The sequence below is a fragment of the Bos javanicus genome, chromosome 6 (assembly GCF_032452875.1).
Source record: "Bos javanicus breed banteng chromosome 6, ARS-OSU_banteng_1.0, whole genome shotgun sequence".
In the NCBI taxonomy this organism is placed as follows: Eukaryota; Metazoa; Chordata; class Mammalia; order Artiodactyla; family Bovidae; genus Bos; species Bos javanicus.
The window spans coordinates 115,864,067-115,878,873 of NC_083873.1; the positions used below are offsets into that span (position 1 = coordinate 115,864,067).

Sequence of the window (14,807 nt, forward strand, 5' to 3'; positions counted from 1 at the left end):
TGTTATTCTTTTTATCATGAGTGCCTCTGTGGCGTAAACCCTCCTCCAGTAAGATGCTGTCTCTGGGTAATAAATGTATTTTATGATGCTAAAGAAGTATTGACTGATTTATAGTTTACCCTTGAAAAACCATAGGGCTTCCCTGGTAGCTCGCTGGTAAAGAATCCACCTGCAATGCAGGAGACCCCGGGTTGATTCCTGGGTCAGGAAGGTCTCCTGGAGAAGGGCTACACTACCCACTCCAGCATTCGTGGGCTTCCCTGGTGGCTCAGCTGGTAAAGAATCCGCCTGCAATGTGGGAGACCTGGGTTTGATCCCTGGGTTGGGAAGATCCCCTGGAGAAGGGAATGGCTACCCACTCCAGTATTCTGGCCTGGAGAATTCCATGGACTGTATGGTCCATGGGGTCACAAAGAGTTGGACACAACTGAGCAACTTTCACTTGAAAAAACATGGGTTTGAAATACATACGTCCACTTATATGTGGATTTTTTGCAATAAATACTACAGCATACATGGTTGATTGAATCCATGGATATGAAACCACAAACATAGATCAGAGGACTATAAAATTATATGCAAATTTTCAACCCCACCCAGTGTTGCGAAAAGGTCAACTCCATTTTATCAACTATACAAACGTGGGTTGAATTTGGTCAAATGCCTTTATGAAAATTACCTATTTTTCCTTTGGATCTATTAACATGATTTATTATGTTACTGGATGTCCTGATATTGAATCATCCATATCTTATTAAAATAAACCCAGCATTTTGATGTGGTACTTTATAATGTGCTGCCGGATTCTGCTTGATAATATTTTAAGGCTAATAAATATTCTGTTCCATAATATTTTAAGGATAATGTGCTTAGTTGCTCAGTCGTGTCCAACTCTTTGTGACGCCATGGACTGTATGCAGCCTGCCAGGCTCCTCTGTCCATGGGGATTCTCCAGATAAGAATACTGGAGTGGGTTGCCATGCCCTCCTCCAGGGGATCTTCCCAACCCAAGGATCAAACTAAGGTCTCCCACACTTCAGGCGGATTCTTTACCATCCGAGCCACCAGGGAAGCCCTCTAAGGATAAGATTCTGGTAATATTTTAATGACTTTGTATTAATAAAAGACAGTGGTATAGACTTTCCATGTAAGGTCTTTGGTAAGATTTGGGTGTCAATTTATACTTGCTTTATAAAAAGGAGTGGGAAGTTTTCTTCTTCTTCTATGTATTCTCTGGAACATTTAAAAGCCATTGACATTTATCTGCTCCTCAAAGGTTTGCTAACATTCCCTGTTAGATCATCTGAATCTGGTGATTTTCTGAAGGGTAGCACTTTGGCAACTTCATTTCTTATCCTGAAATTTGTCTAGATTTTCTATTCTACTTATGGTTAATTTTGGTAAATTATGTTTTCCTAGAAATGCATTTCATCCAGGTTTTATGTTTATTTTCATAAAATTGTACATAGTATTCTGTATCTTTTATTACCTCTCTGATTTACTCCTCTTGTAACTTTGTGTATTTGTATTTTCCCCTTTTGTTTTTCTTGATTAGGTTAGATATTGATTTATTTTATTGATTTTTGAGAAAAAATGTTTTATCATTTAAGCTGTAGTTTTTCTCTTTTATAGCTATTACTTTCTTTCTTTTTTTCTGCTTTTCCTGAATGTATTTTTCAATCCTTTTGAGTCAGAGGCCAAATCCATCTATTGGGGCACTTAGCTTTGCTGATATTAAGAGCTGTACATCTCCTCCTGGAGCACTGCACTTTAGGTTTATCCCACATCAGGCACGCGAGTCTTGTTCTCATTTCTCGAGGCTCTGCAGCTCTGCATTACATCACCTCCTTAGCCCAGAGGACTTCGTAGAGGTTATTAGCCAGGGCCTTTTTGTTTTCCGATTTTGTTATTAATTTGTAGGTTTATTGCATTTGTAATCACATACTCTACTATACTTAAATCTTTTCAAATTTTTTGTTAGGATTTCCTTTCCCCCTTTTTTTAATGAGGATTTTCCAGACCAAGTCCCTGCTATTTGGTTCAATTCTCCGAGGTCTGGACCTTGGATCCCACACAGCAGGTAGCAAGAGCTTCCCAGCGAGCCAGAGAACAGTGAGGGTGACTGACCATGAACCCAGGGCCACTGGCAGGGTCACCGGACCCAGGAGGCTCCCACCTCCTCCCCCAACCAGCTCTCCCCGTTACCTGGCGCTCTGGCCCCGGGAGGCCCTGCCAGGGTGGCACATACCAGGCCACCCCCCTGCCCAGCTCCAGCACCAGCGGCTCTGGGGACCCAGGCCCGGAGACTCACAGACATGCTTCCAGCCTGACAGCCACGCCCTGACCTCAGGGTCCTGAAAACACCCTCTTTCCAAGGGCAGACAGGAGCGCCCTGAGATGCCCCACATACGGTGGGCGGCAGAATCTCAGCAGGAGGCACGGGAGCTAGGAACACGAATGCAAACGGCCAAGACCTGCTAACCCATGCTGACGCCCACCCACCCACACCCAGAGGAGCTCGGGGGGTGCCTCAGGTGGGTGAGGAGCAGCAGGGCCCCTTCCAGGCCTCCCCTCCCCTCTCTGTGGGGACACGCCACAGGGCGTCCACACCCGGGGCCTTCCGGGCATCCCAAGTCCTCAGGTGGCCTTTTGTTCAATCCACCTTTAGAGAAACACCAGTTCAGGCATGAACGCAGAAAGTGGGACAGACTGCTGAGCCGTCGTGAGGTGAGTCCCACACGTTTATTACAGGTCGCAGATGGGATGGGCCCTGGCGCGTGCTCCCGTGTGGTCTGGCCGCGCAGCACGTGCTCACCGTCTGGAGGACACCAGCTTCTTCTTGCTGGAGCCGGCGTTGAAGCAGCCCTGCAACACAGGCAGAAGGCTGGTCAGGGGCTCGCTTGCCTCATGTGTGCGTGTGTGTGCAGGCATGTCTGACTCTGTGACCCATGGGCTGTAGCCCACCAGGCCCCTCTGTCCATGGGATTCTCAAGGCAAAAATACTGGAGTGGGTTGCCATCTCCTTCTCCGGGGGACCTTGCTGACCCAGGGATGGAACCTGGGCCTCCTGCACTGCAGTAGAGTCTTTACCACTGGGCCACCGGGGAAGACTTAAGTGCACAGAAACTGTGGGGAGGAAGTGCGGACTTCCAGGCAAGCAAAACCTTTAACCGTCCCCTCCCACGTGCTTCACGTGGTGAGGATGCTCGATTCAGCAGAGATGGGCGCCGGTGTGTCCCACTCCCCCGACTCACACAGCTCGCCCCATCCTGCGCCCACTGCCCACTGAGCGCCTCTGAGCAGGCGGGGTGGACAGCTTCTTCCTGTACGACTGTGTGGAGGGTCCCCCTCACGGTATGTGAGGCCCCCACAGCATGGACTCAGCAACGACTCCCACTGAGCGACGCGAGACACGCAGAGGAGCTCAGGTTAACTGCTGCCCGGCCCCGCGTTCTAAGAGGAGACCTGGCCACATTCTTTGGGTTTACACTGAGACACGGTGGATGAGATGTTCAGTGGATGACCGAGGCAAAATCCCTCTGGAGCGGACAGGGTATACGGCAGGATGACCCACTGGTCCAAGGAGGCCTGAAACCATTCCTGAGTTTAATGCTACCACAGAAAGCCTCTCCAAACACTCTTCCACATTCAAAGGAGAATCAGCTTTCCCTGTGATCGCGGGTGAATGACGCAACAGCTCTGAGAATCAGAATAACACCAGGCAGAAACTGAAAGGACTTTCATTCTTTTACATTGGTTCTTCACAATGCTTCACGAGCCTAGTGCGGAACGCGTTCTCATGGACAGCGGGGTCTCTTTTCAAGTGCTGGAGCCATTTCTTCTTTTGCGATCAGGACAGAGTTCATACCAACGGCAAACACCCCTGGGAGGGCTCTTCTCGCCGGGCTCAAACACACCGCATGGGTAGCTTGCACACTGTATACAGCCCCTCCTCACACAGCAGGCACTGCAGAAAGAGCACTGAACAAAGAAAGGTCTGCCGTGGTGAAAGACACCTTGTAACAGGTCACATTAAAGTAATAACAACACAGCGACCGCCACCCACCTCACACAACAGGCACTGCAAAAAGAATGCTGAACAAAGAAAGCTCTGCCGTGGTCAAAGACACCTTGTAACAGGTCACATTAAAGTAATAATAACACAGCGACCACCACCCTTACCCCTCTGGAAAAGAGTCTGTAGAAGAAGCCTCTCTTCTGCCTGGGAACTTGCTGATCTGTCTTCTCATCTGGCTCTAAAACCACAACTGGCTCGTTTTCACTTTCGTTGATGTCCTTGAAACATTCAGACTCGATCATCTGCACCCACAGAAGACCAGGACAGAGAAGTGACGGAGGTCCGCGTCCCCCCCGGTCCCCAGCCCAGCGTTCAGCAGCCACTCTGCTCCTGTCCCCGGTTCCCACTACCCCCTGCTTCCTGACCTCCTCCTGGGGTAGGTCACGTGTCTGCCAGTGTGACCCCCCGCCAAAGCATGACCCGTGGGAACTCAGAGAGCAGCACTCAGGTTGGCAGGTACCCAGCGGACCCCAGAGCCACCTCTGTCCCCTTCCCGAGGAGCCAGGGGCAGCTCCTCAAGTAATTTTACCTCCAAATATGCGCACATGCGCACACACACACACATAAATGGATGTGTGTGCAGAGCAGCTAAAGAGCTATTTCAAAGCAGAAGCTGTTCACTTCTCGGGGGCAGTAAGTAGCTGCGGTCTGCACCGCGGGAACAGTACCTCGTTCTGCCAGGGGATGGAGACACAGCCTGTGACGAACTCGCTGTAGAAGCAGCTGTCGGTGCTGTCCAGTTGGATGCCCCGCACCGTAGAGAACTGCTCGATGTCCAAGATGTCCTTGCAGTAAACTGCCTGCGGCTGTCGGCAGGAACAGAGGCGTGGCTGAGAGTTTCCCCCATCACGCTCATGATGCCCGAGGCTCACACAGCTGCGCACCTCCGCTCCGCGCTCTCATAACTCTCAGAACCACAGGCCCCTGCTCACCCACCGCGCCCGGCCACGAGGCCCCGGACGGCCCCCCTCTCTTTCCTGCATGGAAGCTGGGTCACAGCAGAGGCCGGGGATGGAGGAGGCGGACAGGGTGCTCTGGCTGGAGCACCAGCCCCGAGCTGGGACAGGAGCCAGGCCCGCAGCCCCACCCGCACTCATAGCTGGGGGCGCGTGGGAGCCAGGCCCCGCCTCTGGAGTGGGAATCGAGGGCAGGACCCAGGGCCCCTGGTTAGGACTTGGCCATCCCACCAGGCAAGGAGCTGGGAGTCCCGGGCGGGGCGGCCCTCAGGGGGCTGTAGAGGGGACTAAGGGGAGCACTGAGGTCGTAGGTCAGAACCCTGTCCTGGCCCCACACCAAACCGCCCAACACTTGTCTCGGACGCCACTGTTCACAGCCCCGGCCCCTGGTTACATGCAGGAGCTGCCCCAGGACAAGCCCGGCGCCTCTGCCCCTTGGTCCAGGCACCACCCGGCGTGCCCTCCCTCTGCCTCGGGATGGCCACCTTCCCGGCCTCCACGGCCCGCAGCCGGCAGTACCCAGTGCCCGGTGGGAAAGGCTCCAGGAGGCCCCACCACTTTCCTCATCCTGCAGCCCATCTGGCTGCCTGGCTCAGCGAGTCCAAGCAAGTTCTCCCGAGATTCTCGGGCCTGGAACCGAGGCTCAGGAACCACATTTTGCGAGGACTCACTCAGAGGACCAAGCTGTGGCCACAGCACATTCCACATAAACACTGAGTCCTGACTTGCAGAGCCAGAACGATTTTAATGGCACGTCTCAGGTTCATAACAGAATATTTCATGCAAAGTTGGGCACAATAAAGGACTCAAACCGTATGTACTAACAGAAGCAGAAGAGATTAAGAAGAGGTGGCAACAATACGCAGAACTGTACAAAAAAGGTTTTAATGACCCAGATAACCATGATGGTGTGATCACTCACCTAGAGCCAGACATCCTGGAGCATGAAGTCAAGCCTTAGGAAGCATCACTATGAACAAAACTAGTGGAGATCATGGAATTCCAGCTGAGCTGTTTTAAAGCCTAAAAGACGATGCTGTGAAGTGCTGCACTCACTATGCCAGCAAATCTGGAAAACTCAGCGGTGGTCACAGGACCACTGTCAGTTTTTCATCCCAATCCCAAAGAAGGGCAACGCCAGAGAATGCTCAACACCCGCCATCCCCGCCCCCCGCCCCCCGCCACAACTGCACTCATTTCACATGCTAGCAAGGTAATGCTCAAAATCCTTCAAGTCAGTCTTCAACAGTATGTTAACAGAGAACTTCCAGTTGTACAGGCTACATTTAGAAAAGGCAGAAGAACCAGAGATCAAATTGCCAACATCTGTTGGATCACAGAAAAAGCAAGAGAGTTAGTTCCAGAGAAACACCTGCTTCTGCTTCATTGACTTCCTTTGTTGTGGATCACAACCAACTGCAGAAAATTCTTCAAGAGACGGGAATACCAGACCACCTGACCTGCTTCCCGAGAAACCTGTATGCAGGTCAAGAAGCAACAGTTAGAACTGGACATAGAACAACAGACTGATTCCAAATAGGCAAAGTAGAGCATCAAGGCTGTATCTTGTCACCCGGCTTATTTAACTTATATGCAAGGTACGTCATGAGAAACGCTGGGCTGGAGGAAGCACAAGCTGGAATCAAGATTACCGGGAGAAATATCAATAACCTCAGATATGCAGGTGACACCACCCTTAAGGCAGAAAGCGAAGAGGAACTAAAGAGCCTCTGGATGGAGGTGAAAGAGGAGTGTGAAAAAGCTGGCCTAAAACTCAACATTCAAAAACCTAAGGTCATGGCATCTGGTTCCATCACGTCATGGCAAATAGCTGAGGAAACAATGGAAACAGTGAGAGATTTTATTTTCTTAGGCTCCAAAATCACTGCGGACAGTGACTGCAGCCATGAAATTAAAAGACGTTTTCTCCCTGGAAGAAAAACTATGACAAACCTAGACAGCATGTTAAAAAGGAGAGACATCACTTTGCTGACAAAGGTCTGGACAGTCAAAGCTATGGTTTTTCTACTAGTCATACATGGATGTAAGAGTTGGACCATAAAGAAGGCTGAGCGCCAAAGAATTGATGCTTTTGAACTATGGTGCTAGAGAAGACTCTTGAGAGTCCCTTGCACAGCAAGGAGATCAAACCAGTCAGTCCTAAAGGAAATTAACCCTGAATATTCACTGGAAGGACCGATGCTGAAGCTGAAGCGCCAATACTTTGGTTACCTGATGCAAAGAGCTGACTCACTGGCAAAGACCCTGACGCTGGGAAAGACTGAAGGCAGGAGGAGAGGGGACGACAGAGGATGAGACGTTTGGATGCCATCACCGACTCAGTGGACATGAGTTTGGGTAAACTCCAAGAGTTGGTGATAGACAGGGAAGCCTGGCATGCTGCAGTTTTTGGGGTCACAAAGAGTCGGACACGACTGAGCACCTGAACAACGACAGGTTCATCATATCCCACAGAATGAGCGCATCGCCACGCTTCCTACTTCGTCTTCGGTAGCCCAAGGCCACCATGGGGACGCTCCTCCCAGCTCCGAGCTTGAGGGCCCCACCAGGCTCTAGGGATGTAACCCTCCACGGCTCCACAGCACACTCACCAGGGCCGCTCCACGGCCCGCAGCACAGAGCCAGGACCCGCTGAGACCCAGCGTGGGGAGGCACATTCAGGGCTACAGAAGCAAGGGTGCCAGCTGTGACAAGGGAAGGGCCCTTGCAGGGTAGGTGGGGAGGGTCAGGGCTGCCGAGGTTCCTGGCAGGGCAGTGACCCGGGGGGGTGGCTGCAGCTCAGGCAGAGGGGCCAGGAGGGCTGGGGAGGAGGCCACCCCGTTGCCCTTGACAACACACTTACATCAGGGTGGAAAGGCGGGTCTAACATGTGGGCCTCCAGCCGCCTGAAGTTGATGTCCCTGAACACAGGGTGTCCCTTGACTTCAGCCGCCCCTTCGCCCCTGCAGCCCAGGCGCTGCTTAGGATCCTTAGTGAGTAACTGTGGAGGAGCACAGATGAGTCAGCCAAAGCTCCAAGGATAAAAGAAAACCCCTGAATCTCCACAATCATGGCCAAAGAATTAGGGAGGCAAAGAGCACCTCCAATGGAACAGTCACTCAGATTTCAAAGAATCAGCCAAACCTCATCACTGCAGATTTTACCGATTTCAAATACGTAATGCTTCCAAAAGGAGTTCAAACTAAAGTTCTGCCTCTGAGCTATCAAAAAAACTACAAGTTGACTAAATAAATCCTTAAGGAAAGTTTAACCCTGTAAAAATTAGGGGATGTTTTCTCAAGAAATAGAAGCTGTCTGGGAACTTCAAAGACACCACTTCCATGCCAAGTGACATGGATAATTAGAAACCATTTTGATTTATTCATTAAACAGATCACTAAGGACTTCAGATGAGGCAAAAATTTAGCAAACCTAGTTCTAAAAATTGTATATTCTTAAAACTAATAGTGTTTCCTTCAAAAGTATTCCTTACTTATACATTTACGCAGGCAGACCTCTGACAATGGCAGGGTCGGATCCAGGCAACAGCAACTGAAGTGAGGACTGCAATAAAGCAGGTCATGCAGGCTTCCTAGTTTCCCCCGTGCTTACACAAGTTCTGTTTACACTGTTGTTGTTGTTCAGTCGCTCAGTCGTGTCCAACTCTTTGTGACCCCATGGACTGCAGGCAGCACGCCAGGCTTCCCTGTCCTTCACCATCTCCAGGAGCTTGCTCAAACTCATGTCCATCGAGTCAGTGATGCCATCCAACCCTCTCATCCTCTGTCGTCCCCTTCTCCTCCTGCCCCCAATCCTTCCCAATCAGGGTCTTTTCTAGTGAGTTGGCTCTTCCCATCAGGTGGCCAAAGTACTGGAGTTTCAGCTTGAGCATCAGTCCCTCCAATAAATATTCAGGATTGATTTCCTTTAGGATTGACTGGTTGGATATCCTTGCTGTCCAAGGGAGTCTCAAGAGTCTTCTCCAACATCACAGTTCAAAAACATGAATTCTTCAGCGCTCAGCCTTCTTTATGGTCCAGTTGTCACATCCATACATGACTAATGGAAAAACCATAACTTTGACTAGACGGAGCTTTGTTGGCAAAGTGATGTCTGCTTTTTAATAAGCCGTCTAGGTTGGTCGAAGCTCTTCTTCTAAGGAGCAAGCGTCTTTTAATTTCGTGGCTGCAATCACCATCCTCATTGATTTTGGAGCCCAAGAAAATGAAATCTGACATTGTTTCCACATTTTTTCCAATCTATTTGCCATGAAGTGATGGGACTGGATATAGTCTGTTAAGTTTGCAGTAGCATGATATCTAAAAAAAAGTACACATTTAAAAGATAATGCTGCTGGGGAAACAGCAATAGGGGCTTCCCTGGTGGCTCAGTGGTAAAGAATCCGCCTGCCAATGTAGGAGATGCAAGAGACGCAAGTTCAGTCCCTGGGTCAGAAGATCCCCTGGAGGAGGGCATGGCAGCCCACTCCAGTATTCTTGCCTGGAGAATCCCGTGGACGGAGGAGCCTGGCGGGCTGCAGTCCGTGAGGTCGCAGAGTCAGACGTGACTGAGCACACACACATGCCTATGCAGACTTTAACACAGGGTTGTCACAAACCTTCAACTTGTAAAACCAAAACACACACACACACTATTTGTGAAGCACAATAAAAGGGAGGCATGCCCGTCATTGGCAAAAACCAAATGGCTTTCCTCCAGTTTCCAACCAAAGAGATCTGCCTCGGCTCAAAGGCACACGACGACGATCTGGGCCTTGGTAGCCCGGCCGGGGCCCGGGGCTGGGAGGTGCTGCCAAGGGCTGGGCCTGCCCTGTAAGCGGGGTCCTGTGGGGCAACGCCGGCTGTGAGCTCAGGCATCTGGGTGTTGGCAGCGCAGGACAGCGCCACAGACACCCGCATCCGGCGCCTCCCAGGGAGGCCGCCTGCCCCGCGGCCTCGGCTCTCAGCCGGAACCCACGCCACTCCCTTCTGCAGACGTGAAGAGCAGGCCTGCACACCTCGGAACACCGAGGCTTTGTCCCAGCCCGTCCCCCTTCCTGGACCCCCCCCACAACCTCTCCCCAGCTCCCAAACCCTGCAGGTGATGCCTCCCCAGCCACCCAGCCTGACCGCTCCTCACCCACCCTGCCAGCACCCAGGGCCCAGACCCCCAACCGAATCACCGCAAAGCCCTGGCTGGCCCCCGCTTTGTCCCCGCCCATCGCCCCCTGCCCTCTGCCCGCAGCCCACAGCCAGCCCCTCCTGTTGCTCCCTCAGGCAGAGCCAGGCCTCAGTCACCCACCCCAAGCAGATGAGAGCACCGGGCGTGCGCATGGAAGGGGTTAGTGCTCACTGCTGGGGAGGGGCCCGACGGGGATTCTCAATAAACCCTCCTGAATGCAAACCAAGTTTAAAGTTCGCTCGGGAAACCCTTCATGTTGGCTTAAGAGAAGCAAGTGACAAGGAGAGCGTCTCTCTCTCCCTTACTGCCGGGACGTTCTTGAGGCTACAGGGGCAGACACGGAGTCAGGCGCTGCAGAGTGTCCAGAAGGGCCTGTTGCCTGTCAGTGCCCCGTGAGGTTGGCCAGGACCCAGCACTGTCCTGCCCTTCAGCAGCGCCTTCGGGGACAGCAAACAATGGCCTCTGCTCTGCTCTGCGGGATCAGGGACCCTGAGAGGAGGCCCCTGCTCAGCCCGAGCGCACTGGGGACGGCTGCGTTTCCCTGCCCCCTACCCCCGCCCAAGCCGACCCACCATGCTGCAGATGGACCTGGCGTCCTCGGAGAACTTCTCGGAGTACTGCTCTGCCTCTTTGTTCACTCTCCGCTCCACCTCCTCACGCTTAACCTTCTCTTTGTATTTTTTGAACGGAGAATGTCCCTCAATCATCTCGTATATCAGACAGCCGAGCCCCCACCAATCAGGACTGAATGTATAGCTCTCAGAGTTGATAACTTCCGGAGCTGCACAACAAATACAGGAAATTTAAGTTAAATCTCCTTGTGCTGAATGGCAAACAACACAATTTAAAGTTAATGCTTGTTACTATACGGATGAACTCAGGAAACACGACGCTAACGAGGCAGACACAAAAGGCCAGACAGTGTGTGATTCCACTTAGATGAGGTAGAATAGACAAGTCCACGGAGACAGAAAGCCCATTAGTGGCTGCAAGGCTGGCAGAGAAGGTGAGGAGCTGGGGTGACTGCTGGCGGGTGCGGGGCTTCTTCTCTGCAGGGATGGGAAGGCTCTGAAACCAGGGGCGGTAGCTGCACTGCTCTGCCCGCACTGAGAGCCCCTGGACGGCACACTCCAGACCGGTGGACTGCGTCCAGGGGACACGACTGTGCTCCCACCGCAGGCAGCGCCGGTTTGACTCCTGGTTGAGAACTAAGATCCCACATGCTGCTGTGGAATGCCCAAAATGAACATTCGTGGATTTTATGGTATGTGAATTATATTTCAGCAAAGCTGTTATTAGAAACAGTTCCTACTGTTCAGAGCACGAAGTGAATCACGGCAGAGTTAACTACGGTGGGAAACGGTGCTCTGTGGGAGGACCCCCGCCTCTCCACCAGACAGAGCCAGGTCTCCAGGCTCAGGCCCCAGCAGCCACAGTGGACGCGGGGGTCAGCGCAAAACTACCCCCGCCTCTCCACCAGACAGAGCCAGGCCTCCAGGCTCAGGCCCCAGCAGCCACAGCGGATGCGGGGGTCAGCGCAAAACTCAGCAGAGGCTCCCGGCTCACTCATATCAGGCGGCCCCTACTTGGGCAGAGCCAGGCAGGGGTCCCTGCTCAGAGCCGACCCAAGGCCAGGCCTCTGGTTCACGAAACCTTCAGAATGACTTGGTCACCTTCAGGAGGGGTGTGTGGAGCCAGGAGGAGCGAGGAGGCCACTGTCCTGTCCTGGTTCTTCTGCTCTGGGCAATAAGGGCAGGTGGGGGCGGGTACAGACCTCAGATACCACTGCGCTACCCCACAGCGGGCCAGGATGACCCCAGGTCCCTCCACACGGCCAGCTCTCTGCGTCCTGAGGCCAGGAGTGCAGGGAGAACTGGGAGGCCGGTCACGTACCCATGTAGCCCAGCGTTCCGACTCTTCCACTGATCTTCGCCCCTTCTGGGATCTCCAAGGCCAAACCAAGATCTGAAATCCGGATGTGTCCTACATGCGGCCAAACACACGATACAAATCATGGGGGCCGGCTGACACTTTGACAATAAATAATGGAAAAAAATCTAAAACACAGGGATGGAAGTTACAGCAATTCCTACTTGGAAACATTTACATCTAAAATTACATGACGCTTGTTCCTTGGAAGAAAAGCTATGACAAACCTAGACAGCATATTAAAAAGCAGAGACATCAGTGTGCTGACAAAGGTCCAGATAATTAAAGCTGTGGTTTTTCTAGTAGTCATGTATGGACGTGAGAGCTGGACCATAAAGAAGGCTAAGCGTTGAAGAATTGATGCTTGTGAACTGTGGTGTTGGAGAAGACTCTTGAGAGTCCCTTAGACTGCAAGGAGATCCAACCAGTCCATCCCAAAGGAAATCATTCCTGAATATTCATTGGAAGAACTGATGCTGAAGCTGAAGCTCCGCTGCTTTGGCCACCTGATGCAAAGAGCTGACTCACTGGAAAAGACTGATGCTGAGAAAGATTGAAGGCAGGATGAGAAGGGGACGACAGAGATGAGATGGTTGGACAGCATCACTGACTCAATGGACATGAGTTTGAGCAAGTTCCAGGGGTTGGTGAAGGACAGGGAAGCCTGGTGTGCTGCCGTCCATGGGGTCGCAAAGAGTCGTACATAACTTAGGGACTCAACAATGACAACAATTATAGAATATGCAAACATAATGCGGTTTTCTTCATCAACTCAACCACCAGCTTCATTTCATAAAACCAAATCCTCCTTAAAGTTTGCAAAACAAACTGTCCCATATTCAGAATGGGCAAATGGTAAATGTGCCTTGAAATGTAGAAGAACAGGCGACAGCTTTTTTTTAAACCTAAATTCAATACAAATATCCAGTCGTACTTGACACATGAAAACAGAAAACCTAACAAGCTGTCTATAACGAAGAAGTACTTGAGGACAATGAAGAAGTACTTGAGGACAATCCTATTACTCTTACGGTCTATGGCTCACTGGTGGAAAATTAGTTCTTAAGAAGTTTAATTCCATAACAGTAAAAATGCTAAAGTCAATTGCATTTTTTAAGTCTGAGAAACTATAGGTAGAATTACATTGTTAAAAATTAAAAAACAGAAAAACACAAAGAAAAGATTTAAAGTCTCCGGAAATCAAGACAAGCACAACAAAGCCCTGTCACTTCCTTCTGTTCTTAACGGGAGCGGGACCTGGCTCCGGCGCATAAAGAACAGGCACAGCAGCAACTGCCGCAGGAGCCATGCTGGCTGCCTGCACGTGGGCAGGACGGGGCACATCTGCACCACTCCTGGCCACAGCTGGGAGCCACAGGACCAGCCAGGATGGACAAAACATCTGAGCGGGAGACCCGCGCTGAGGCGCTCTGCTGCGGCAGCAGGAGCACTGGCAAAGCCAGGTCAAGCCAGACACTGCCGACCGGGAGTGGGGAACGCACGGAGGCTCCCCAGCCGCTCCCACCAGGACACTTTCCAAGGCTGGGAGCAGCTGAACCCAAGAGGGGAGACGTCTGGACCCCTAGTGGCTGCCGTGTGGACACGGACACCCGGACAGGTTCCGACGCTTGTGCAGAGCCCGACGGAGAGACTGTGCTGGAGGTGCGCTTCCTCCTGGGACTGTCAGGTGCCAGAACCAGCCACCCAGGCAAGGGCAGCATGATCTGCCCAAGCGGGACTCATTTCAGGAATGACAGATTCGTTTAACACTGGAAAACCAACTGGTGGATTAACCATATTAAAAAACAAACAACATATAGTCATTTGGGGAGAAAACGCACTGACAAAATTCAAGTGTTATTTTTTAAAAAGAAAAAATTCTTAAATCTTAATGTCTATAAACGTACTAAGCATGGATTTCCCTGGTGGTCCAGTGGCTAAGACGTCACACTCCCCTGTATTGTTAATCCCTGGTTTGGGAAAGTGGATCCCACATGATGTGACCAAAGACCCCACGGGATGCAACTATTAATACAAGATCCGTGTGCTGCAATGAAGACCCAGCACAGACATACAAACAAATATTTAAGTACGACAGCAGATTCCATACTTCATGGTGATATACTAAAAAACTATCCCTGAGATCAGAAATAAGCAAAGAATTCCTGCTGTTACAACTTCTGGTAAACACTGGGTTGAACGTCCCACCTGGTGTCCTGAGGCAACAAACAGAAACCAAAGGGTCAGGAACTGGGGAGGCAGAGAGAAAGTGGTCATCTGCCACAGGTATGCGGGTATATGCACAAAGCCCAGCAAGTCTACACCCTTCCAGAATTCAGTGGCGGTAACACGGTCACAGCCATGAACTCAACTGCGATTGTAACTGCAAGTACAAACCATGAAAGAAAAAAATTAGAAGTTGACTCACTAACTTAAAACATTTATATTTTATAAAGGACTGGCGTAACAAATATACAAAGAACTCTTAAAACTCAACAATAAGGGGAAAAAACAATTAAAAATGGGCAGAAGACTTGAAAAGACACATTACCAAAAAAGATAAACAGATGGCAAGTAAGCCCATGAAAAGTGTCGTCAGGAAAATGCAAATCAAACAAGAGCCCACGCCGCACCTGTGAGAACGACCGAGCAAGGAGGGCATG

The 14,807-nt window shown here is 51.1% G+C and overlaps 1 protein-coding gene across 13 annotated transcripts in view; it reads right to left on the reverse strand.

Moving 5' to 3' along the window:
* Positions 1-1,901: 1,901 nt before the first annotated feature.
* GRK4 (G protein-coupled receptor kinase 4) overlaps positions 1,902-14,807 on the reverse strand; it is a 58,542-nt gene continuing 45,636 nt past the window's right edge. For 7 of the 13 annotated variants that reach the window (XM_061420997.1, XM_061420995.1, XM_061420994.1 and 4 more), the window contains 7 exons: positions 12,109-12,198; positions 10,788-10,996; positions 7,898-8,035; positions 4,747-4,884; positions 4,183-4,320; positions 3,255-3,981; positions 2,724-2,865 (listed from right to left, as the gene is read on the reverse strand). In XM_061420997.1, coding sequence (XP_061276981.1) covers positions 3,820-3,981; positions 4,183-4,320; positions 4,747-4,884; positions 7,898-8,035; positions 10,788-10,996; positions 12,109-12,198 — 875 coding nt within the window. In that variant the 3' untranslated portion in view covers positions 2,724-2,865; positions 3,255-3,819. Of the gene's footprint in view, positions 2,866-3,254; positions 3,982-4,182; positions 4,321-4,746; positions 4,885-7,897; positions 8,036-10,787; positions 10,997-12,108; positions 12,199-14,807 lie in introns of all 13 variants that reach the window. The other 6 variants (XM_061420999.1, XM_061421002.1, XM_061421000.1 and 3 more) reach the window with 6 other exon arrangements.